Here is a 22,520-nt window from a genome sequence, read left to right as displayed (position 1 = left end):
CACTTAAATTTCACAACAGAAAGAAAAGCAATGTAACACTGAAAATATTAAAACCTTCTATGGCAATACTTATTAATTACTGAAAACGATTTACCTTTTTTCCCCTCTAGATCTAACATCATATTCTAATTGAACTCAAGGAAAAGACCACCTTCCCACACCCCTTTTTAGAAGAACAAGATGGATGCACCTGACAATTCTCAAAATGAAAGCTAGTCTAACAGTGTCCACTACAAACATTAAAACTGTAAAGGGCCAATCTGCAGACTTGATGAACACTGTAAAATGCACAAAGATCTTTCCAATAAGCAAACGGATGTGTTAAACAAATAATTTTTAATTAAGCACAATTTGTACTATAAAATTCCCTAATAACTAAGCTTTTAAGCAGAATTAGTGTCTTAAATAGGTTTTAGTCCGTAGTTGTGCTACATTTGCTACACCAAAGCCACCTAGTAAATATCCTATTTTAAGTTATGATGAAGATGACCAAATTAATTTTTATTGTGTTCAGCATTCCCTTGAAAAAGGATTAAGCAACAGGGTCATGATTTGTAGCTCAAAAGAAAAAAAAAAAAAGCTCAAAAAAAGCTCAAAATAATCATTTTGCCCATAATCATATCCAACAAAGAAAACCTCTGTATGATAATGTCCACATGTCTTTCAAAAGATAAACACTTTCCTTAAGGTAACATCATTAAGGTGGGATCAGCAAACAAAAGGTGACCAAGTTAAATTTCAAAAAAAATTCGCAAAGTAAAACAAACTTTGCACTATTTTAAATCATGATACAGAACAGTATGAGTTTTAAAATATCTATGTATTAATATATAGATACACACATGAGTTTATACACACAAAATGTGCCTGGAAAGATATACAAAAAAACCTAATAGCAGTCAACTCTAGGTGAACCAGGTAGCTGGGGTGAAGAGCTCACCTCAGGCTTGTTTTTCATGAAGTATCTATCTGAACAGATACACTTTCCTGCATATGGAAGTATATTTATGGCAGGAGCAAGGGAGCATGCACGAAAAGAAAAAAAGTGGAAATTAGAAACCAGTCAAGCTTGGTCCTTACATACATGACTAAAATTTAAAAAGTACACAAACAAGATCTTCACATCAAAAATAACAATTTTATGGAGCACTAAAAATGAAGCTGCATGCCTAAAATAATGCTTTTTCCTTACTGCTTCATTTGTTTCAAAAGTAAATAAGTAAAACACAAACCTAAATATTAAGTCTCATATTTAGCTGCAAAGTTATTTCCTATCACAAAAATGGTAGAAATGTGAGATATTGTTACATTTAAGAATCTTTTTGCAAGACACTTAGTTTATATATATTCTATTAAAGCTTTTTTGAAATGTCCAGTGTTATAACTCATTTTTAAGAATCAATTTAATATTCAGTTGTAATCACACCAGCACAGAAAGAGAAAAATTGGTGTTTTCTTGTATTTACTTCCTCTACTGCTACTTAAGGGAAATCTACTATGGCATTCCTAGTTTCTAAAAACACACCACAACATCAATTGATGAGTCATGGGTACACTCCAAATTCTTACGTGCCAAAGAAAGCAGGGCACTAAAGTCTTACACAACAATTGTAAAGACTGTCTAATAAGCTCAGTTACAAATAAGAGTTCTTTATAAGGTGACATAGATAATTTTTAAAGGAGATGTGAAAAACTTCAAAATAAAACTACAAATTCCACAGAGTGATAAAATTATTTTCTCTTTTTCCATCTCCTAACAACTGGCAGGGTTTTGTTTTTCTTTTCTTTTTCTGTTTTTGAGACTGAGTCTCGCTCTATCGCCAGGCTGGAGTGCAGTGGTGAGATCTCAGCTCACTGCAACCTCGGCCTCCCAGGTTCAAGTGACTCTCCTGCCTCAGCCTCCCAAGTAGCTGTGACTACAGGTGCACGCCACCAAACCCAGCTAATTTTTGTATTTTTAGTAGAGATGGGGTTTCACCATGTTGGCCAGGGTGGTCTTGATCTCTTGACATTGTGATCGCCCACCTTGGCCTCCCAAAGTGCTGGTATTATAGGCGTGAGCCACCGTGCCCAGCCAGGGTTTTGTTTTTTTTAATTCAGAACATACAAACATAAAGTACTGTTGAAATACTGAAAGGTACAAACTCAAGTATGTAAAAACTCAACAAACTCCCAGCTTCCTGAAAGTCCAACTTATCTGAGAAATAATTTTGTATATGCCTTGTTTTGACTCTTAATTATTTCCAGCTTTCGCTATTTAACCATTTCACTGACTGGGAAACCTCCAGGAGAGGGTACAAAAGGGCAGGAGGCAAAGATAACACTGTTTTATTTCTTTGGGCAGTACTATTTAAGTTTCCCTGGTGAAGAGACAAATAGCTAAAAGGAAATCTGGAGACCAGCTGCAGATTCTAGTAACCAGCATAACAGACCATTGAGATCTAATCACAACATCTAATTTTCCTCCTGGTACCTGTCATTATCCTTTTCATTAATTGCTTACCTATTTACTGTTGTTTCTCTTCCCGCCCCCCAGCACGTAAACTCTGAGAACAGAGATCCCACCCATCTTGCTCACTGCTATAGTCTCACTACGTAGAACAGTGCCTGGCACATAACAGGCATTCGATAAACACCCAGTAGGAAAAAAAGACATATATGTATTCAGCTATCTTGGGACCTGCACAGTCACGAAAACGCTGAAATTTATTTTTGCTTGAAACTATTCTTTACTCATAACTTCAGATAAATTTTTATTTTGCCTTGTCACAAGGCTGTATGCTTTTATCATCTAAATACATTTTTTATCAAAGTAGAGTAACTGTACTGAAATTATAATCTAACTAGAATAGATTTCTGAGAACAAGAACTTCTATAATTCACTTTTCTATCCCAAATCTCTAGAATGGTACACAGCACAGCATAGGCATCAAATATTTGTTGAAAAAAATTATTTTAAAAGAATGATAAATGGTGGGATTATAAGTAATGTTTATTCTCTACATAGTTCATGATTTCCTGCATTTTCTACATTAAGCATGTATTAATTTAGAAAACATACAGTGTGATTTTAAAAACGAAAATCACATGTATCTCTTGTATCTTCATGTAGTTCATAATGTATGAAATAAGGTAAATCAAACAGATGTGCTGCTTAATCCCCAAGAGCTACCAAATAGAAAAACATTCTTTAAAATTGAGGTATTGCTAATTTTTAAATTAAATTTAAAATATTACTTTTAAGAACATTAAGCTTTATTGTCCAAAGATATCCTTCCAAAAATCCTAGCATACTTGCAAAGCAATTTATTTTAGGGTTTTTGTGTCTGTGTGTGTTGAGGTGGGGAACAGAGTCTTGCTCTGTCGCCCAGGCTGGAGTTCGGTGGCATGATCTTGGCTCACTGCAACCTCTGCCTCCCAGGTTCAAGTAATTCTCCTGCCTCAGCCTCCCAAGTAGCTGAGATTACAGACATGTACCACCATGCCCAGCTAATTTTTGTAATGGAGTTGTCGTGTTGACCAGGCTGGTCTTGAACTCCTGACCTCAGGTGATCTGCCTGCCTTGGCCTCCCAAAGTGCTGGGATTACAAGCGTGAGCCACCGTGCTGGGCCCAGAGAGATTCTTTTTGAAGACAAAGAATGTCATATCATAAATAAACAATTTAAACATAATAGTCTGCTTTCCCCAGACTATCAACTGTTTCCAAATTGGCATCTCGCAACTATAAGAAATAAAAAGAGCAGAGAAATTCACACTAGGATATGCTATGAAGCAGTTGAGAACTGTATTCTAGCCCAATAACTGATATCAATCCCCCCAATTTAAAACTATTCCATATATTTCAGATCTTTCCCTCTCTTTGCTATAAGCAAGGACTCAGCAATATGTTTAAAATATTTTGTTTGAACCCTCATCTTACACCATATACAAAAACTGCCTCAAAATGGACTAAAAACCTAAATGTAAAACTTAAAACTATAAAACTCCTAAAAGAAAACATAGGGGAAAAGCTTCATGACACTGGACTTGGCAAGGATTTCTCGGATATGACCACATCAAAATTAAAAACTTTTGCACTTCAAAGGACACATCAACAGAATGAAAAGAACAGAAGAAAATATCTGCAAATCCTATCTGATAAGGGGTTAATATCCAGAATATGTGAAGAACTCCTACATCTCAACAACAAAACAATCAGAATAAAAAAATTTTTTTAAAGGTCAAGGATATGAATTGACATTTCTCCAAAAATGATACAGAAATGGCCAACAAGCATATAAGAAGTTCATTGCTAATCCCAGAAAAATGCAAATCAAAACCACAACAAGGTATCACCTCATATTCATTAATATGGCTACTATTAAAACAGAAAAGAACAAATATTGGTGAGAACGCAGAGCATGTAGATAAACTGGAATCCTTTTGCACGGCTTGTGAGATTGTAAAACCATGCAATCACAGTGAAAAGCAGTATAAAGTTTCCTCAAAAAGTTTGACTACCATATGATCTAACAATCCCACTTCTGGGTACACATCCAAAAGAAGTCAAAGCAGAGTCTCAGATAAACATTTGTATACTCACACTCATGGCAGCACTATGCACAATAGCCAAGAGGTAGAAGCAACCCAAATGTCCACTGAAAGGTAAACGAAATGTGGTGTATGTATACAATGGACTACTATTCAGCCTTACAAAGGAAGGAAATTCTGTCACATGCTACAACATGGATGAACCTTGAGGTCATCATGCTAAGTGAAATAAGCAAGTTACACAAAAAAAGACGTATACTGTATGATTTCATTTATATGCGATACCTAAAGTATTCAAATTTTCAGAAAGTGGAAGAGTGGTTATCAGGGAGGGGCTGGGGAGAGGATGAAATGGGAAGTTGTTTAATGGGTACAGAGCTTCAGTTTCACAAGATTAAGAAGTTTTGGAGATCTGTTTCACTGTAATGTGAATATATTTAACACTGTACACTTAAAAATGGTTAAGACAGTAAATTTTATGTGTTTGTCACAATAAAGAGAAAAAGCTGAAGCAATGTAAAATATTATTCTGCTAAATATTCATTACTTTGGTAGGATTTATTTTACTTCAACCACTGAAAATTCAGCATCCAAACTGAGATATATTATAAGTACAAACCATTTCATCAGATTTCAGTACTTAATATGGGAAAAAAGAATGTCAAATCACATTAGTAATTTTATATTGATGAAATGTTAACGTATTTTGAACATACTGCTTTAAAATATTGAATTTTTTTAAATGTTATGCTTTAAGAACAATAATTAGAGGGGAATGTGAGGTCAATGGAGCTGTGTTTATTTTATAAGGTTAAAGATTGAGCATATTTATAGGCTGCTGTAAAAAAGAAAGCCAGGAGAAAGATTAAACATAAAAAAGAGGGGACTTAATTAATGAAGCCTCTCCTGAAAGAGACTTGAAGAGATAACGGGCACATGTGGAAAAACAGATCTGAGAGTTAAGAAGGTAAAGTTCAGAAGCAGACAGACAGAAAGTCCTAGAGAAATCACAGCAGATCATCTCATTTCCTTCATGAAATAACCAAATTATTTGCAGATTATATGGAAGAGGTAGAGTTGGATAAAAGGGTTTGTAATGATGAGGTTTTGGAATAAATCATGAATGATGAAGAACAAAACCCTCACTGGGTCTAACAGGACCCATATGATCAGCCCATGGCCTACCTCCCTGGCCTCAGCCCCTGCGAGGGTTCTAGCTCTCCCCCACCCTCAAACTGCCATCCACCTCCAGCTGCTTTCTCTGAGGGTTTACCTGTGTAACACCTACTCAGCCAGGTATCTGTTTAAGGACAACTTCTTCGGTGAAGTCTTCAGCAACACCCAACTCTGCAAAAGGGTAGTTCCCCTTCTCACAACCCCAGACAATACTGTAAGCCAACACCATCCAACAGAAAGAACATGTGAGCCACATGTGTCATTTCAAATGTACCAGTAACTATGTTTAAAAAATAAAAAGAAACAAGTGATTATTATTATTATTTTTATTTGTTTTTTGAGACTTGAGTCTAGCTCTGTAGTCTCTGCAATGGTGTGATCTCGTTTCACTGCAACCTCCACCTCCCGGGTTCAGATGATTCTCTAGCCTCAGCCTCCCTGGTAGCTGGGATTACAGGCGCTTGCCACCACGCCCTGCTAAATTTTATATTTTGTATTTTGTAGAGACGGAGTTTCACCATGTTGGTCAGGCTGCTCTTGAACTCCTCAGGTGATCCGCCCACCTCGGCCCCCCAAAGTGCTGGGGTTACAGGCGTGAGCCACCGCGCCTGGCCAAATTACTATTTTGATACAGGGTCTCATTCTTGTTGCCGAGGTTGGAGTGCAGTGGTACAATCACACCTCACTGCAGCCTCAGCCTCCTGGGCTCAGGTGATCCTCCCACCTCAGCCACCTCAGTAGCTGGCATCACAGGCACATGCTAACATGCCTGGCTAATTTTTTAGAGAGAGATTTCACCAAGTTGCCCAGGCTAGGCTCAAAATCCTAGGCTCAAGAGATTCTGCTGCCTTGGCCTCCCAAAGTGCTGGGATTATAGGCATGAGCCATCATACCTGGTTGAATTTTTAATATTTTATTTAACCCAATAGATCTAGAATATTATCTTGAATCTCCTCTAGATTGTAAACTCCATGAGGATACCACAGCATTCTAAGCTTAGTGTCAGACTACAGGATACGTTAAGATTTCTAACATGGAAAACTTAGGTAAAAAACAAGGTGCCAAATGAATGTTAAAATATAGTGGAAGCAGGCCGGGCGTGGTGGTTCACTCCTGTAATCCCAGCTCTTAGGGAGGCCAAGGCGGACAGTTCACCTGAGGTCAGGAGTTCGACACCAGCCTGGCCAACATTATGAAACCCCCGTCTCTACTAAAAATACAAAAATTAGCCGGGCATGGTGGCGGGCACCTGTAATCCCAGCTACTCAGGAGGCTGAGGCAGGAGAATCGCTTGAGCCCAGGAGGTGGAGGCTGCAGTGAGCTGAGATCATGCCGCTGCACTCTAGCCTCCAAAAAAAAAAAAAAAAAACAGTGGAAGCAAAGGTCACCCAGGGTTGAGGAAGGAGCCAAGGGCATCAGTCACCTGGCTGCAAATGATTAACTCCTTGATCGGATGTCTTTTAAGATTTTTAAATTCTACAAGGGCAGAGACAATCTTGTGTGTGCCACCCAAGTCCAGCACTTCTTAGGTACTTGTTAAATACAACTAAACTCAAAGTCAAAGTTAGAATGTTAAAAATCACATAGAATTGAAAATCGACTTTGCAAAAAATTGTATCAGTGAAAATGTTATAGCAGTAGGGAGATCTTAGCCAATTATCATCTTGCCTTTTTCGAGCTGCCTTTAATTATTCCTGGGCTTAAACCAAGCTAATTTTAGGAGACAATTAGTTTAGAGTTTAAATGTTAACAGCCCTTCCCCAAAATTCAACTGTCTTTAAAGTAAAGCTAATGAGGGCCCACCAGACTAGGCAACAGAGGAGCCAGAATTCAGCTAAGGTGTAGACATAAACAATTGCCAGCCACTATTCCAGAGGTCACAGGATAATCAACTTCCCCAATTACTCCTGCAGAAAACGTGCAGGAGTACTGGAGATAACATACTGGAGAACCTGAGATTGGCCTTTCGAAATATCAGTTCAGGTTTTCTTATTGGGCCCACTGATCACTTCTGTGGCCTCACCCAGAAGCCACTCAGAGCATAGGAGGACCATTTCCCACACCCCAGTGATTGTGCCTCCAACCAATTAGCAGCAAGCACCCATTGCCTAGCCTCCCTCACCCCTTCCCCCAGACTACCTTTGAAAATAACCCCCAAATGCTCAGGTAGGCTGATATAGGTAATAATAAAATTCCAGTCTTCTGTTTAGCAAGCTCTATGTGTGTAAAATTCTTTCTCTATTGCAATTCCCCTGACTTGATAAATTGGTTAGTTCTGGGCAATGGACAAGAAGAACCCACTGGGTGGTTACAAAAGAAAAAAGCCACAATACTGAAATAAGACTTAAGTAAAGGTCTCCAATTTATGTGTTCAGTAATTATTTATTAGTCTAAATGATGAAGGTTCTAATAAACAATTAAGTCTTTAAGATTAGCAGCTGAAATCCCAATGGCACAGGGTATGACAGGTATATTTCCCAGCCTTACCTTACTTTTATCTATAAAGCAAAGTAATAGCTAACAGAACCTTGGAAACTGAGAGGAAATAAAAACACACTAAAAAGTGTTATTTCTATTCTCTTACTCAACAGTCATCAACACAGAATACATCTATGTCCAAATGTGGGTTTTCCCCCAACCCCAATACACAAAGCAGTGGATGCCAGCTGGGTGTCCTCTAATTCAATTCAATTCTGACACTATCTACCTGGAGATATCCTCAGATCGCAAAGCTGAGGGCTCAGTCTCCAAGACTGCTCCCCTCTCCCAGACACCAGTCATGCAGGGCTCCGGAAATTCTGACTGACTGGCCTCAATTTAGGGTTCCCATGTCCCCTCTTTGGGTTCATTTGCTACAGCAGCTCACAGAACTCAGGGATACATTTACTTAGGTTTACCAGTTTATTATAAAAGATATCAGAAAGGATACAGATGAAGAGATGCATCCTCTTAGCATATGGTTTCTAATAAGTTTGAGTATCCACGTACTCAGCCTACACCAGATTAACAATAACAACTCTATGGGGAGGAGCTTCCATGCCCTCCCTGGGGATGCTACCCACCAGGAACCTCCACATGATCAGCTATCCAGCTATCCAGAAGCTCTCTGAACCCTGTCCTCTTGAGCCTTTTATGAAGACTTCATAATGTAGGTATGGTTGGTTAAATTATTAGCCATTGGTGATCAGCTTACTCTTCAGCTCCTCTACCCTCCCTGAAGGTTGGTGGTGGGGCTGACAGTCCCTCTAATCCAGCCTTTCCAGTGACCAGGGCCCATCCTGAAGCTACCTACGGGCTGCATTCAGTCAACTCATCAGCATACAAAAAGACATGTAGCACTCTGCAGATTCCAAGGAATTTGGGAGTTGTATGCCAGGAAATAGGGATAAAGACCAAATATATATTTCACAGGATCACAGAAGCTTTACTATAGCCAAATACATCTTATGTTATATAACATACCGGTCATCAAAACTTGGCTATCAATACTTTTTACAACTGGCCCCTATTGCATACCTTCGAGCAATTTGTTATTTAAAAGAATTCTAAGATTACTCTTCAAGAAAGAAAACATGAAACCCTCATTTTTTACATATGAAGGTGATATGTTTTTAAAGTAGACACACAATGATTGTTTCATAGTATGTTACTTGCCTATTGCCTATTTTCTGCATTTGTATCTATTCCTCATTTCTCCTACTCAGCCTAATTTTTTGAGAAAAAATAATTTTTCCCTGCATAATTTCTCCACTAAGCGAAAGTGACTGTCAAAAGTCAGTCCTAAATCTCCAGGCTGGAAAGATTAAACGTATAAGCTATGCTTACATCCTATCCTCCACAACACTTCTGTTCCTATCTTTCCAGCTATCTTTATCAAGGCTTCAGAGGCTCTGCAGTGGAGTTTTGCAAATAACCAAGAGAGGACAAATTTATGACGAAGCTATTGTCAGTTTACTTCTACACAAAGCCGTATCTCTATCAAATAGTTGAATCATAAGCCATCAATCTCTTACAGTTCTTATATCTTCCGATAAGAACGTGAAACACTTCAAGCTTCTTCACTGGATCAATTCTCTTTTGCTTTCCCTCTGACCAACAACTGTGCCAAAGATCTGGAGAAGTCTGTGAGCCAAGCCAGATCAAAGCCAATTTGGATCCAATTTGTTCATTTATACATACTGTCGACAAAAAGAGTCAAACTGTAAAATATTTGAAGAGATTTACTCTGAGCCAAATATGAGTGACCATGGCCTGTGACACAGATCTCAGGAGGTCCTGTGAGAACATGTGTCCAAGGTTGTTGGAGTGCAGCTTGGTTTTATACATTTTAGGGAGGCATGAGACATCAATCAAAAAAATTTAAGAATTAGATTCATTTGGTCCAGAAAGGTGGGACAACCACAGGGGTTAGTGGCAGATGGCATTCCAAGCTATAGGTAAATTTAAACATTTTCTGGTTGACAATTGGTTGAGTTTGTCTAAAGACCTGGGATCAACAGAAACGAATGCCTGGGTTAAGACAAAGAATTGTGGAGACCCAGGTTCTTACTTTCAGAGGAAGCCTTCAGGTAGGCTATAGCAGGTTGCAGTAAAATGTTTCTTATCAGACTTAAAGTCTGTGTTAATGTCAGAGGAGTATAATGAGTCGTATCCAACCCCCATTTCCCAATCATGGCCCAAAACGGTCTCTCAGGTTACATTTTAAAAGACCCCTGGCTGAGGAGGAAGTCCATTCAGAGGCTGAGGAGGAAGTCCATTCAGATGGCTGGGAAGGGGAGAGAGTTTAGAGTTTTATTTTTGGTTTACAATATATTAATATATACTGTTTAAGTACTTACACATTCTGCAGTTAGCAAAATAGATAGGATCCCAGCTCTAGGAAGCATGCATTCTAAAGGATAGAACCTACAACGCCTGGTTCTTTAGAAGCATACTAACTAGAGGACAATTTATTTTTGTAGTGTCATGAGCACCTGCTTGTTAAAAAATTCCTCTTAATAACTTCTCAGTAGGCTAATACACAAAACAGCCACCTTCTCTGAATCCAACCAAACAAAATAACTTATTAACCACAGATTTTCCTACCGTTTTGTACTTTCCAAGGAAAAGAAACACATGTTAGGAAAGCTAAAGGGGATGTGTTTTGTAAAACTCTCAGGCCTTCCAACAGCGTCAATTTTGGCAGGCCTGCCCCAGTCTTCCAATCCTACATGCAAGATATATACATATTTTTTCAACCAACACTGCTTCCTAAATAGAGGAGAACCTATGAAATGGGACCTGTGATTATCTTTGAAAAACCTTGATGCATTTGGATAGAGGAAGATGGGCCTATGAACTATGGCCCTGTAATGGGGTGAAAGTTAAATAGTTCTTCATAATAAAATTTAAAAATATTTGAATTTTCGGGTGGCAATCAGAAAAAAGAGAAAGAAGAGGGAGAGAAGGTCAGAGCCAACCAGGTTATAAGGGCCTGGAGTCCTCCTTTCTTTGATGGTGGCCAAAATGTATTTTAAGGATAGAAATGCCTAATACTCAATGTCAACACTTCTGGCATTGCTCCACTGTGAACTCCTTCACCCTCCGCTTCCTCTAAATCTCACATAAAGCTTACCATATCCATGAAGGCTTTCTGTGAACTCTTTTTTTTTTTTTCTTTTCTATTCTTTCCTAGCTCCTGTGAGACACAACTATCCAACAACTGCATCATGGATCTCTCAACCATCCATTTAGCATCTCCTTAGATTGGTCCAAAACTCAACTTATCTTCCCTTCCGCACCTCTACCATTAATTGTTTTTACCTGCTCCTTCTCGTCACCTCCAACATTCCACTAGCTCATTAATGTCATCATCTAAAGGAACAACTAATATTTACTAAGCACTTGGAATACGCTAGGTACCCTGCCAAGTGCATTACATGCGTAATTTCCTCAAACTCAACTAAACAGGTACGATGATCATTTCCCAAATGTTAGGAAATCAAAGTTCTGTCACGATAGTAATTCTAAGGGTAAGTAACAGAATTAGAATTTGACCCCCGTTTTAATTCCACAGCCAGCTAACTAGTACATGCCAATGCCTGAAGTCAAACAACTCAGGATTCATCCTTTCCTCTTTAAGTCTGTCTAGTCACTTACCTAGTCCAGCCTCCTAGTCATACCTCCTAAACGCCACGTTTCTCCTTCCACTGCCAGCGCTCTAGCATTTACTAAGTCCTTACAATGTGGCAATCACTATTCTAATATACATGTTTTGTCAAGTTCTAGCCTCCAAATTCTGAGATGAAAAAACTAATGAACAAAGAGCTTTTAGTGTATGACGGAGCCTGATTCTACCCCAGTTAATCTGAATAGAGAATCCCTGAGCATTCAACCCCTGCATCGTAACAGCCTCCAACTTAGTCTGGTTACCGCCCATCTGGAAGCCCACCATCCTCCAGACGCTGCAGATAGCTTTCTGGAATGTGACTGTTATCATGACATTCTCCTGCTTAAAATTAGCAGCTCAGAATCACTGACTGGATAAAGTCCAAATTTCTTAATCTGGTATATAAAATCCTTCATTTTTCTGTTCAAGTCAATTCAGTAAATATTTTAGTGCCCAATGTAAGCAAGAAAAGGTGCCAAGTGATCTGAAATGAATAGTATACATGTCTCTGACTACTACTTCCACCTTGGACACTGGGTCCTTCAGCCAGACAAGCCCATGTGCAAAGCTCAGAATGTAACAGCCTAAAGACACATGCATTTATTTTTAAGTGGTCTGCGCACCACCTGCCTACAATGTACAAAATCCCAAACTAATCTGGAGACTAAGTGCCTATGTGACACCTATTCTTATAGGTCTCCAGGCAGAAATGCTCCCTCTTTTAAGTTCAAATTACTTCAGGGCAACTAGTGGAATAAAGGATCAGCTTCCAAACCAGAAAACTTCTGGGCAAGAACCAACCCCTGCCATCAATGCCTGGCATGCAGTAGGCACTTAAACAGTGCCTAAATGAATAAATAATGAAAAAATTTCAAAGAAAATGAGAAGACTAGAGGAACAAGATATATGGAGAATGTAACACACAAGGGGACCGAATCAAAAGTAATGTTATTCTACTTTGGTTTTCATTTGGCCTACTTTTACCCCATGGGAAAACTCACATGTGGGACTTGGACAAGCTAAAAAGACAAAACTTTGTTATTCATGGCTCAAGAAAGCTTTGACAAGCCAAAAAAGATATCAGATTCTTGCTTCCTTCTTTACCTGCCAAAATCAATTTTCTAAAGTGGTGTGGGGGTGGGAATAAAATCTAGCAAAGTAAATAAAATTGGTCTACTGGGATCCAACTTTATCAGTGCTGCATCGAAGTACATAAAAAAGAAATATCAAAATCTGTCCTGGGAAGGAGGCCAATTTACAAGTAAGTGCTATTGCCATAAGAATAGTGAAATTCTTAAAGGCAGTTCCAATAAGCTGGAGCTCACAAGTGTTCATCCTTCTGCACCGCCACCGCTTTTCACTCAACTTTGTTTCAGATTTCTGTGCTTTTAAAAAGCATAATATATACAGCAAGGCCCATGCATGAGTGTACTTTAGTTCCTGGCACAAACGAACGTCTGGATCCATAAACTTAAACTGAAATGCTAGAAGAAACACTACATGAATCAAAAGTCCTCGTTTAAAACGTGGCATAAAGCTTTGAAAAGCGAGTGATGTACCTCCTGAATGATGCTTTGTGTGCAGCTGCTTCCAAAGCAAGATTCGCATTTTTAAATTACTCCCTGGAAGATGTCAAATCTCTCTCCCACCCTCTTCAGCCTAGAGAAGGGTGAGAATTCACAGGCAACAGGCTGGGGCGGAGGGAATGATCTCTCCCCATCCCTTTCCAGAGGAACAAAACCCGATAAAGGCAGCTAGTGCCACTCTGATTGCCAACAACACACACAACCACACAGAGGAAATTTAAACACTCACCCCACCTCTCCCTTCCCTTAAGAAGCAAACGACGCCAAGATCCGCACCACGGTGGCCGGAACCCGCAAATGCTAACAGCCGGAGGCCGCCCGCCTCCTGGGCGCCTGCAGGCGGCGGGCACCGGGCTCCGACTCTCCCTCCCGGAGCAGTCCCACAGCCGAGTCCACGTTGGCCCTGCAGCCCGAGCGAGCGAGGACAGTCGCGGAGGACTAGAGCTCCGGGGAGAGCCGCGGCGCCGCTCCGGCCGCCTCCCGGGGCGCGGCGCTGCCCCACACCCCGCCGACGCCCGCACCTGAGGCGGCTGCCCGGAGCCGGCGAGAGGGCGCGCAGCGAGGCGGGCAGGGCAAAGTTACTCACTGGGAAAGCGCGGCCGCCCGGGCCGCGCACGGGCTCCCGCCGCCGCTGCCCGGCACCAGCTCCAGCTCTCCGCAGCCCGCTGAGGGAGCGGAGAACCAGCCCGGCTCCGCTCCGCCGCCGCAGCAGCCGAGGATTTCCTGGCAAGAAACAAACTCTCGCCAAGACTTCACTTCTCAACCGCCCCTGCTGCCTTCCCGGGGGCCAGCGCCAAGGCCAAGCGGCCCAACCCGCACCCTGGCCAATCGGAGGCAGCACAGGGCGGGAGGGGGTGTGCCAGAGGGCGGCTCCGCCTATCCGAGAGCTCGGTAGGCGGGCCAGAAGAGGGACCGTCACTCCGGGGTTAGAGTGAGACCACTCCGCCCTCGCTGCCCGCCTCCCCCACCCGCCCCGGGCTGTCCCCGCCGGCCGCCTGATTCCCCTGCGGAAGCCCCGCTGGTGAGGTGCCTGCGCGCACCCTCGTCAGCCTCCAGGAATGGCACAGCCGGGGTGGGAGTGAACATCCAGGAAAATCGCGGGGAGGGGTGGGGGAGAAGAACAGGTGGCGCAGGAAAGCAGAAACATAGGTGCGCAGGACCACAGGACAGCTGGAGTAGGGCAGGGTCGGGGCCGGCGGCCAGGGGAGAAGAAGCGTCGATTCGCGAGGAAGCGCACCTGAGGGAGCGCGGCGAGGGCCGGGACGCAGGGAGCAGGGCGGAGAGCGAGCCCGGGTGGTGAAAGGTTGCCGAGGCGGGGGCTGGGCACCTGGGAACAAAGGTGAGGGCGGGTTCCGCAGGTGAGGAGGGTTGAGGAGCCACTGGGGTAAGGGAAAAAGGACGTCCACTGCGGGAGAGGACGCGCTCCGGGGGTATAAGGAATTCTAGGACCGAAGAAAGGATGAGATGGGAAACAGTTTTCTTCCAAACTCTCACTCCCTCAAAGGAGAAAGACGTTTCTTTCCTGCCCTTTTTTGACCTAGTTGAGAATGCAGCTGCAAGCTCCCCGGTCAAATACCGCCTTCAACCGTAGTGTTCTGTTGTGACTCATCTCGCACATCACCCCCTCTCTCTCCAAGGTGTGTTGACCCACTAGAGCCTAAGCCTGTGGTCCCACGGAAGGCCCGGGAGGGCCGAGGTCCTGGGAAGGGCCACCCTGGGTCGACACCGCCCCAGTGGGGCAGTTGGGCCTATTTCGGATTTGCCACTGTGAAGGGAAGTGATTTGGGGGCGTCAGGTAAGGCCCCGCTCCTTCGCCATCACCTGGTGAAAGGTAGCAATGCTGAGCTGGGGCGCCCGCAGGCAGGTCTGGGCCTCGGGGTAAAGCGGTGCTGGCCCAGCCCTCTGCCCCTCCTGCGGCGGGTGGCCTCGCTGGGGCGCCCAGGTGAGCCAAGGGGCGGTGAGCCACCGCCCACCCCGCGCCGGGGCGGGGCTTGGGGGCGGAGCCTCATGCCCCGCCCCGCCGTTGGGCCCTGTCGCGCCGCTGCGGCTCCTCCTCTCTCCTTCCGTCCTCCGCGCCTTCCGTCCGTCGGTCCTTCCTTCCTGCTTCGGCTCCACGCCTCGCGCTATGGGGCAGAGCCCCCGATACGCTACCACCACCTGAGGATCCGGAAACCGCCTCCACGATGGAAGAGGACCAGGAACTGGAGAGGTAACGGCCAAGGAGGAGGCGGGCGAAGCGGGCCGCGCCCAAGGGGAGCGGGTGGCCGAGGGGCACGCGGCCCGGCCTGGCAGCCCGGGCCTGACTCTGGGCCCAGCGAAGAGGCATGGAGAGAGAAGGGGGAGGAGACTTGAATGTGTTTCAGTTGAGAGGCTTAAAGGTACGCTAGCTATCAAGGAGGGAAGACAAGTTGGGAGACCAGAGTTAAGTCCCCAAACTGCCCACCCCCATTAGAAGGGCAGCATGTAAAATCACGCCCCGGGCCTCTGCTCCTTGAGGACGGTACTGATGCCTCTGGCCCTGTAACTACGGCTCACTTTCCTTCTTTGTGCAGACTGCTCCTAAAGCCACTCCTCTGAGCACTGAGCTCTTATCCTCCCTCCTGCTTGACTCCTGGACCTGCCATTCTCCTAGTTTCCTTCTCTTGCAAAATGGAAGCTGCATTCCATTTTGGGCCTGCACATTGATCATCTGTATCCTCTATTTTTATGCTGGAGCAATCGGGATTTCTATGCCTTTCAACCCCATTTTCATCCTCTAGCAGGGCCCATCCTATTCCAATCTTATCCCTTGCTTGTGACTCTACCAAAGAATATTTTTGCAAACACTTAAGTTTGTGTTTTTCTAAGAAAGCTCCCCTTGTGGCCGGTGTGGATGGTCAAATGGAGCATGGAAAAACCGGAGGCAATAAATTAAATATTTATTGATAGAGCTTGTGGAGGCAGGAAAATGAGAGGCAAATAGTTCTGTGTAGCTGGAGTAGAGTAATAACGTGTTGCAATGTGATACAGTAAATGAAAAAAGCTAGTTACAAAACCATATTCAGTATGATCTCATTTTTATAAAAAATATGTGTGTAGAAAAATATCTGGATTGAAGACCTCAATGGCTGAAGGCGAGAGGAAGACAGCCCTGGAAATGGTCCAGGCAGCTGGAACAGATAGACACTGTGTGACATTTGTATTGCACGAGGAGGACCATACCCTAGGAAATTCTCTGCGTTACATGATCATGAAGAACCCGGAAGTGGAATTTTGTGGTTACACTGCGACCCATCCTTCAGAGAGCAAAATTAATTTACGCATTCAGACTCGAGGTGCCCTTCCTGCTGTTGAGCCATTTCAGAGAGGCCTGAATGAGCTCATGGATGTCTGCCAACATGTGCTTGACAAGTTTGAGGCCAGCATAAAGAACTATAAGGATCAAAAAGCAAGCAGAAATGAATCCACATTCTAGTCCCTTATGCAGTATACAAGGAGAACTGTCCTCTAGGATATTCTCTTCCTGATGGTGCAGAACTCAGAATTAGAAGTTTGTGATCAAAGCATACTCTGTCCTTCAGAAAGGCATGATTCTAGCTGTTGACCCCTTGCAGCTGTTGGAATCTCTGCAAGAACCTCTGTATTCTAATAAATTCCCTCTTTTATTTAAACTAGTTTGACTGGTTTGTGTTCCATGCAAACAAATGGTCCTCGAGGATGACTTTTTTTTTCTTTCAATTAAGCCAGCATGGAAAATGAGGAAACTGAGAATATTAGACGCCTAGGCAAGAACTGTGATCATGGGAATTAAAAGGAGTATATATCCATGTCTGTAATTGGGGTGGTAGGGGTAAAGATAGAGACAAAAAGCATGACTCCAGTTAGACTGTGGTTGGTTTAAAAAAAGAAAAGGATAGGGTGGGGACTTGGCTTGTTGCTAAACTTTTTTGCTTTTAAAGAATTACATCATTTGCTGTGACTGGTAGACTGGGCAAGGGTGGGGAATAATATGAAAGAATTGTGAGAATTCTGGGTTTACATGAGAGTTTTAGGTGGTATCAGCCTCCATCTTTGAGGCATTAACAGGAAGGTTACCAGTTTACTGCTTGAATTTCAGGATATAGATGTTTAGTCATGATCTTAGTAAGGTAAGACATTTTGATTATGTTACAGGAGAAAATTGGGATGACTAGATAACATTTTCAGTCCTTAGGTAGGTGTAGCCTAGGGTAACATAGAAGCCCTATTTGAAAAAAGGTAAAGCCAAGGAGAAGGAAAATTCCATGCAGGGGAAATGACCATTCTGGAAAACACATACCCCATCTGCCAGTGCGCTGCGCTTTGAGGCCTTGTTTATGCTACACCCACTTCCTGGGGCAGTCTCACTCCTGCCATACTCTTAAGTCAAAATTTATGTGTCGGGCCCCCCAGCCTAGTTTGGGTACTTCTTTGTGCTTTCATTACACCCTGTGTTTCCTGGCCTTGGCATTTACTATGCTATTGGTAGTGCTTGTCTACCCAGTATACCAACTCGCAGGTCAGCATGATTCTGGTACCTGGAACACCTGACAGGTAGTGGACACTTGGTAAATACTCTGTGAATTCATGTAATTAGTTATGGCATGCAGCTTTTCAGTCACTCAAACCTGACCTCTTATACTAGCCTGCCACAGAGCCTACATTTCTTACACGCCGTCAACTTCTTTAAAGATATTTCCATATTTTTGAGCACTAGTATGTCCAACGCCTTGGGGGTAGATATATAGCTATGGTGGATGAGACAGAGTAAGTCCTGTTTTCATAAAGGGTGTGTTATAATAAGAGCCCCTTTTTAAAAAAAAAAATTGTGAAGCTCAGTATGGTGGCTCACGCCTGGGAAGCCAAGGTGGGAGGATCACTTGAGCCCAGGAGTTTGAGACAAGCCTGGGCAACATAGGGAGACCCTGTCTCTACAAAAAATAAAAATAAAAAAGCTAGCCAGGCGTGGCGGCACATGCCTGTAGTCCCAACTGCTTGGGAGGCTGAGGTGAGAGAATAGCTTGAACCCAGGAGGTAGACGATTCAATGATCCATGATCACACCACTATACTCCAGCCTGGGTGACAGAGTGAGAATCTGTCTCAAAAAATATATAAAACTAAAAACTTGTAAAAAGCAACAAATGTAGGGTCAAGATAGAAAACATGAGACAGGAATCTACTTTAGGCATGGGAGTTAGGAAAGGTGTCCTGGAGATTACAGGGAGAGAGCTGGCTGTGCAAAGAGGCGAGAAAATGCATTCTGGGGGTATAGCATGTGCAAAGATCCTGAAGCAGAAAACTCGTGGTGTGAGGAACTGAAGATATTGGAAGAAGATTTGCATGTTTGTAGCACAGTATACAAGGGGAAGGGTCTGTCCTCGAGCTCATGGGAGGAAGAGGTGTGGTAGTAGGGATTTTGGATTTTAAGTGCAGTGGGAATGACATCTTCGTTACTTTGATTACCGTGTAGGGAGGAGATGAATTATAGGGAGGCTGGAGTAGAGGCAGAGAGAGACACTGTAAAGAGTTGAAGTGACCTACCTGGAAGGTTGGAAGCTAATGATGGAGAAGAGAAGGTAGGTGTGAGGTATATTTTAGAATTGTCAAAGAATTGGTACACCTCAGGAATTGGATGGAAGATGAAGAATGAGAAAGATGACTACTCCCTAGCTTTAGGGCCAATTACTGAAATTGGAAAGCTAAAAATGGAAAATAGATTGGGAGGTGGAAAAGATAGGAGTCAAAAGTTTCGTTTTGAACATTGTAAGCAGTGGCTATGTGAGTTGGAGATCGCGGAATAGATCTAAGCTGGAGACAAATTTTGTGAGTCGTTGCCATAAAGGTGACAAATTGATTAACAAAATAGAGGGTGACAAAGTGGGCCCAGAACCAAGCCCTAAGCAACTTCAGTATTTAAAGTTTGGGTCAATGCAATGGTAGAAAAAATGCAAAAGTAGAGTGTAGAAGCCAAGACTTTCAAATGGGGAATAGAAAAATGTCACCTGGAGTTAACATGGAGGTCACCGGCCTGTAGCAGCATTAGTTTACTGCCTAAGAAAAGTAAACATTAACACACATACAGAGGAATGGCTTAGTTTGGTTTTCCAATAAAAGAATCGTGAAGACGCTGCAAGAGGTGAATTTAGGCAGGAGCAGGGATGTCATAGGAGAAGGATGGAGGATATTCTCTTTTGGTGATATAAATTCTGGAAAGTCAGTACTTGTTTGAGGGCATTAGCCTTTGAAGATATACGGAAACTCGAAAAGGATGTGGAAAAGGTTTAAAAACTTCTTTGCCTCTCCCAAAACTTTGCCTGTGGGGATAGTAAATGGAATTACTTACGTGGAGTTTAATTCCTCTGAGCCAAGGCCTGACAGGAGATGAAAACAGAGTTTAATTAGTGGACAACAAGGTACAGACTGATGATAGTAGATAAAGTACAGTGAGAAACACATCCAAAGGCTACCACTCACTGCATCACATGACTTCATTGCACCTAAAAGGATTTAGACTGATCATACAGCATGCAGTCTTGAGTCTCTTTAGGGTGGCCATAAACACAGGTTCATGTAAAACACCTGCAGAAGGCAGTTAGGTGAAGGGAAGGAACTGAAAACCGGGCAGGCATGTTAATCAAGAGTCTTGTATATGTGAAAGGAATCTGCATAGTCTGACTAGGGACCTGAGGGAAAGCTGAGTTGGTCCAAAAAGGGCCAGGGAGGAGATGAATATGAATCATACTCATACATAACTGTAATGTGCATCTGATTTTCACTCCAATAGCATTTCATTCTAAATAAACTCATGCCAGTGATTCAAGATCAGAAGTTCTTCAGCTGTAAAGTACTATGACTTTTAAAAAGCCAATTATTAAATAATAACATATACCAAAGGTTTTTAATATATTGTAATTCTGAATACTAGCTGGCCTTTTTTATTTTCAAAGTAATTTACAAGCTAATTATTTATAAATTGCGTATAGCTGTAACATCTAAGTACTCAGTTGACATAATGCACAGGTTCACACAATCTCTAGAGATGGAAAGGTGTCTCCATACAAAGTGGTCTTTTCAGTACTGACCCAGAGTGTCTTGCATCTCAAGATACATGAAAGCATATCAAGTTCCATGGCCTTCCACTTCCCATCCTTCTGTTAGTTTCCCTTAAACATGTTACTCAGATTTTAGATGGTCTCGAAATCACTAGACAAAAGTCATCTTTTTGGTTAGCATGATTTAAAGTCATTCTTTGTAACAACCTTTAAACTGGGCTCTTAGGAAGTTTACCCAAATCTACCCATCTGCTTTCAAGTACATATTAGGACCCCCAAACCCAGGCATTTTCTGCTCAAATTCTTAATGTTGCTTTTTCTTCTGCTGCCTTATAAACTATTCTGGTACAGTTACTGTGTGGATCTGGTTTTTTTGCCTTTTTTTTTTATGATGAATCCTTCTCAAACTTGTATTACTAAATCTCTTAATTATTTATACAGTAAGTATATACCTCATAGGAGCACAGAGCTGAGAAATGGTGGAAATAAGAGAATATGAGTCTGTCCTGAAAAGCCTTATGTGGTTTTGGAAAACGCAGACAAGAGCTGTACACGTGAAAAAGAAAAAAGGAAGTGCCCAAATGTGCAGCGTAGAGTATTATGTGATGAATGCAGAATGGGATGGGTAAAAGACACTACAGAAGCATCATGAGCACCCATTCTGTCGGCCACTGAAGATCGCAAATGAGAATTAGTGGCTTATAAAATACCAATAACTGGAATAAATGGTTTCCTTTTTCCCAGTGTAAGAGAGCTATTGACTCTTGAGCTAGAACTGCCATAAAGTTTTTAGTTTTTTTGGTTTTTGTTCCATGTCATGTGCGGAATGGATGAGTGGAAGGAAACTGGAAGACAGCAGTGTGTTGGGGACATTTGTAATAGTCCAGGTATAATGTAAGTAGGGCATAGTTGTAAGAGAGGAGATAAAAGAATGGATTAAAAAAATGCTTAAAAGAAGTAACTTGGAGACAGATTCTATATGGGGTGAAGGTCGTAGAAGAGTTGCAGATGACCCCAAACGCCTCATTTCCAGGTTCACTTAACCACCCCTTTGTTTATCCTACCACTCCCTCACAGCCAAAAACCGGTAAGGCAGGATTTATCATTTCTTCTTTCCAGCCTGTCCTTACTAATAGGAGTTAGTGGGTGCAACCACCCTTACCTCCTTCCCAGACTCATATCAGAAAAATTCATGTCTTTTACAAGGATATGAAGCCAGGGCTACAGATGTGGAAATTGAGAGTGGGAGAGGAGATCAGGGCAGTGAACAGCCTGGCTCTTGCTGTCTGTGCTCACCAAGTTGCCTGCTTCACAGGGAATGTTTTCATTCATTCGTTCCATAAAGATCATTGAACACATGGTATGTGGAGGCACAGCTTAGGGACCAGGATACATCAGTGAACAAGTTGACCCACATGCAGTTTATTTTCTAATGGCAAAGTTAAACAATAAAGAAACAAATGCAAACAAATTGAATTTCAGGTAGTAAAAGAATGATGACAAGGAGAAAACACAGATTGAGTAGTTAAGAAAGGCCTTTCTGAGGAGGCGACATTTAAGCAGAGAAATACAAGAAGAGAGGGACCAAGGGTAAAAGGGAATGAGCTCAGAATTTTTTTTTAAACTTGAGCTTAGATTATTCAGCAATGAAAGCAAAATTATGAACTTTTCTAGAGGAGTAAATTGTACATTTCAGCCTTGTGTGAGTTTGTGATTTTTATTAGTGCCTAAATTTTTATCATCTGTGTTTAATCTGTATATGTGTTTACCTAACAATTATAGTAAAGAGTATTGAACTACTCTGTGGGAAGGAGGAGGATATGTAGGATATTAGAGGTGTTTTTGATTGGTTGATATATGTATGTATATTGGAGGGGCTTATTTTAATGGAACTTTTCTTTTTTAGAAAAGTACCTTTTTTTTTTCTTTCTTTCTTTTTTTTTTTTTTTTTGAGACAGTCTCTCTGTTACTCAGGCTGGAGTGCAGTGGTACAATCTCAACTCACTGCAGCCTCGACCTCCCAAGCTC

General features: G+C 42.2%; 3 protein-coding genes across 7 annotated transcripts in view; 2 read left to right on the top strand and 1 right to left on the bottom strand.

Annotated features, from left to right (window-relative positions):
- LNX2 (ligand of numb-protein X 2) overlaps positions 1-14,242 on the bottom strand; it is a 75,827-nt gene extending 61,585 nt beyond the window's left edge. For 3 of the 4 annotated variants that reach the window (XM_037741690.1, XM_037741691.1, XM_017537507.2), the window contains exon 1: positions 14,028-14,242. The gene's annotated coding sequence lies outside the window, so the exon portion shown is untranslated. Of the gene's footprint in view, positions 1-13,670; positions 13,974-14,027 lie in introns of those variants that run through there. The other variant, XM_017537505.2, reaches the window with a different exon arrangement.
- Positions 14,243-15,110: 868 nt separating this feature from the next.
- On the top strand, positions 15,111-17,094 carry LOC108310472 (DNA-directed RNA polymerases I and III subunit RPAC2). The gene is made up of 2 exons (XM_017537508.2): positions 15,111-15,650; positions 16,520-17,094. Exons 1-2 carry the CDS (start codon positions 15,625-15,627, stop codon positions 16,893-16,895), a joined length of 402 nt encoding a protein of 133 aa, XP_017392997.1. The 5' UTR covers positions 15,111-15,624; the 3' UTR covers positions 16,896-17,094.
- Positions 15,440-22,520, top strand: part of POLR1D (RNA polymerase I and III subunit D) — a 46,171-nt gene continuing 39,090 nt past the window's right edge. Inside the window, exon 1 of one of the 2 annotated variants that reach the window (XM_017537509.2) lies at positions 15,440-15,650. In XM_017537509.2, coding sequence (XP_017392998.1) covers positions 15,625-15,650 — 26 coding nt within the window. In that variant the 5' untranslated portion in view covers positions 15,440-15,624. Of the gene's footprint in view, positions 15,651-18,915; positions 19,017-22,520 lie in introns of those variants that run through there. The other variant, XM_017537510.2, reaches the window with a different exon arrangement.

This window comes from Cebus imitator, unplaced genomic scaffold (assembly GCF_001604975.1).
Source record: "Cebus imitator isolate Cc_AM_T3 unplaced genomic scaffold, Cebus_imitator-1.0 Scaffold103, whole genome shotgun sequence".
NCBI classification, from domain to species: domain Eukaryota; kingdom Metazoa; phylum Chordata; class Mammalia; order Primates; family Cebidae; genus Cebus; species Cebus imitator.
Note: the sequence above shows the minus strand (reverse complement) of the source record. Positions and strands in the feature narration are given on the sequence as shown.

Excerpts from the sequence above, each read along its gene's own strand:
- LOC108310472 (XM_017537508.2), top strand. The coding sequence starts at position 15,625 with ATGGAAGAGGACCAGGAACTGGAGAG. Across the intron at positions 15,651-16,519 it reads GAGGACCAGGAACTGGAGAG|AAAAATATCTGGATTGAAGA; the intron begins GTAACGGCCAAG and ends ATATGTGTGTAG.